The following is a 1,471-nucleotide window of genomic DNA, read 5'->3' on the forward strand; positions in this document are numbered from 1 at the left end:
CAGGGGGAAACACAAACAATATGAACCAGTTCTGCAGCAAAGTTGGAGAGATTGGTGGGTTAGTGCAAAACCTTGTTTGTTTAAATTCTTATGTTTAATGTTTAAGTTTTTCTATAAAAAGCTAAATAGCTAAATAAAACRTGAGGATATTGATTCAATAAGTTTACTGTTCTAGATGACTGTAGTTAAGCAGAAACATGAGCAAAAATAACTTGTTGCTTTGAAGAGGTTGCTGACCTGTGCAATAGTTATACATGTGCTCCCTCTAGTGGTGGAGAAAAGTTGTTCCATACAATTCAATTCAATTCAATTCAATACAATCAAGAACTTACTTTCTAAAAATGTTTACGTTTCAGACAATTTCTGCTTTAAAACTGATTTAAGGGTTTGTTTTGTATGTGTTTAAAAGTAATACAATAATCAAACATATAGCCATTTGCTTCTTATTTATTATCATAGAGCAGAAGAAAAATGGATTACATGCAGCAAACCCTCACCAAAAACATTTTAACCACAATCAACTGAATTACATTAAAGCTAGAGGTAATCATGTACACTTTTGATTGATTGCAATCTAATGATTGCATTTTATTTGAGTAAAAAACAACTCATTATGTTTTGCTGAGTGTTTGACCTGCAGATTTATTTGGCAGGACGAATTTTCATGCTGATGCTCTTCAGGGAGTAATCATATCCCTTCCAGAAAAACCATTCCACTCCAACAGCAAACAGGGCATTGTCAGCTCCCCAGCGATAAACACCATTAGGGTTTGCCTGGTGACAAGCATTGTACCAGAAAGCACCCAGATATGATCTGGCACAGTTGCCGCTTGTCCACTTGTCCTGGTCTTTGTCAAAGGTGGTAAATTTCTGTTCATTGTGATAGGTAAGGCTGTCTCCTGCAGAAATCATTAGAGGACACAAAAACTATATGAATAAAAAAGACATTGAGTTGAAAATTTAAATAATGAAAAAACAAACAAAAAAAACATTATGATCAGACAAAAATAAAATTGTCATTTCAATACAAAAAAATACTGGCTTTGTAAAAACTCACTAAACTTATGTTTAGTGAAATAAATTATAAGAGGTCATGTTAATCTCTTACTAGCCTATTATGAGATCAATTAAATTTACTTTGATCAGGTTTTTTTTTTCTGTAATCAGCCAACATCAATCTGTTTGCTTCAGAACCACAAGAACAAACTCTAGGTTTAAACATCACTGACACAACACATTTCACTCAATCAAAGTGTTTTATTATGAATCCTGAATGGTCTAAGTAAAGCACATTAGCTTTATTATTTATATTATAGATGTTATACACCTGCACTAACACAGGAGTCCCCAGCAGGGATCCATGCTCAGTGCCTTGAATCCATCCATCCATCCATCCATCCATCCATCCATCCATCCATCCATCCATCCATCCATCCATCCATCCATCCATCCATCCATCCATCCATCCATC

General features: G+C 34.6%; 1 protein-coding gene across 1 annotated transcript in view; it reads right to left on the reverse strand.

The window, feature by feature from the left end:
- Window positions 1-429: 429 nt before the first annotated feature.
- LOC103460760 (microfibril-associated glycoprotein 4-like) overlaps window positions 430-1,471 on the reverse strand; it is a 4,032-nt gene continuing 2,990 nt past the window's right edge. Inside the window, exon 7 of the mRNA XM_008403061.2 lies at window positions 430-927. Within this exon, the coding sequence (XP_008401283.1) occupies window positions 643-927 (285 nt within the window). The 3' untranslated portion in view covers window positions 430-642. The remainder of the gene's footprint in view (window positions 928-1,471) is intronic.

The sequence above is a fragment of the Poecilia reticulata genome, unplaced genomic scaffold (genome assembly GCF_000633615.1).
Source record: "Poecilia reticulata strain Guanapo unplaced genomic scaffold, Guppy_female_1.0+MT scaffold_284, whole genome shotgun sequence".
NCBI lineage: Eukaryota > Metazoa > Chordata > Actinopteri > Cyprinodontiformes > Poeciliidae > Poecilia > Poecilia reticulata.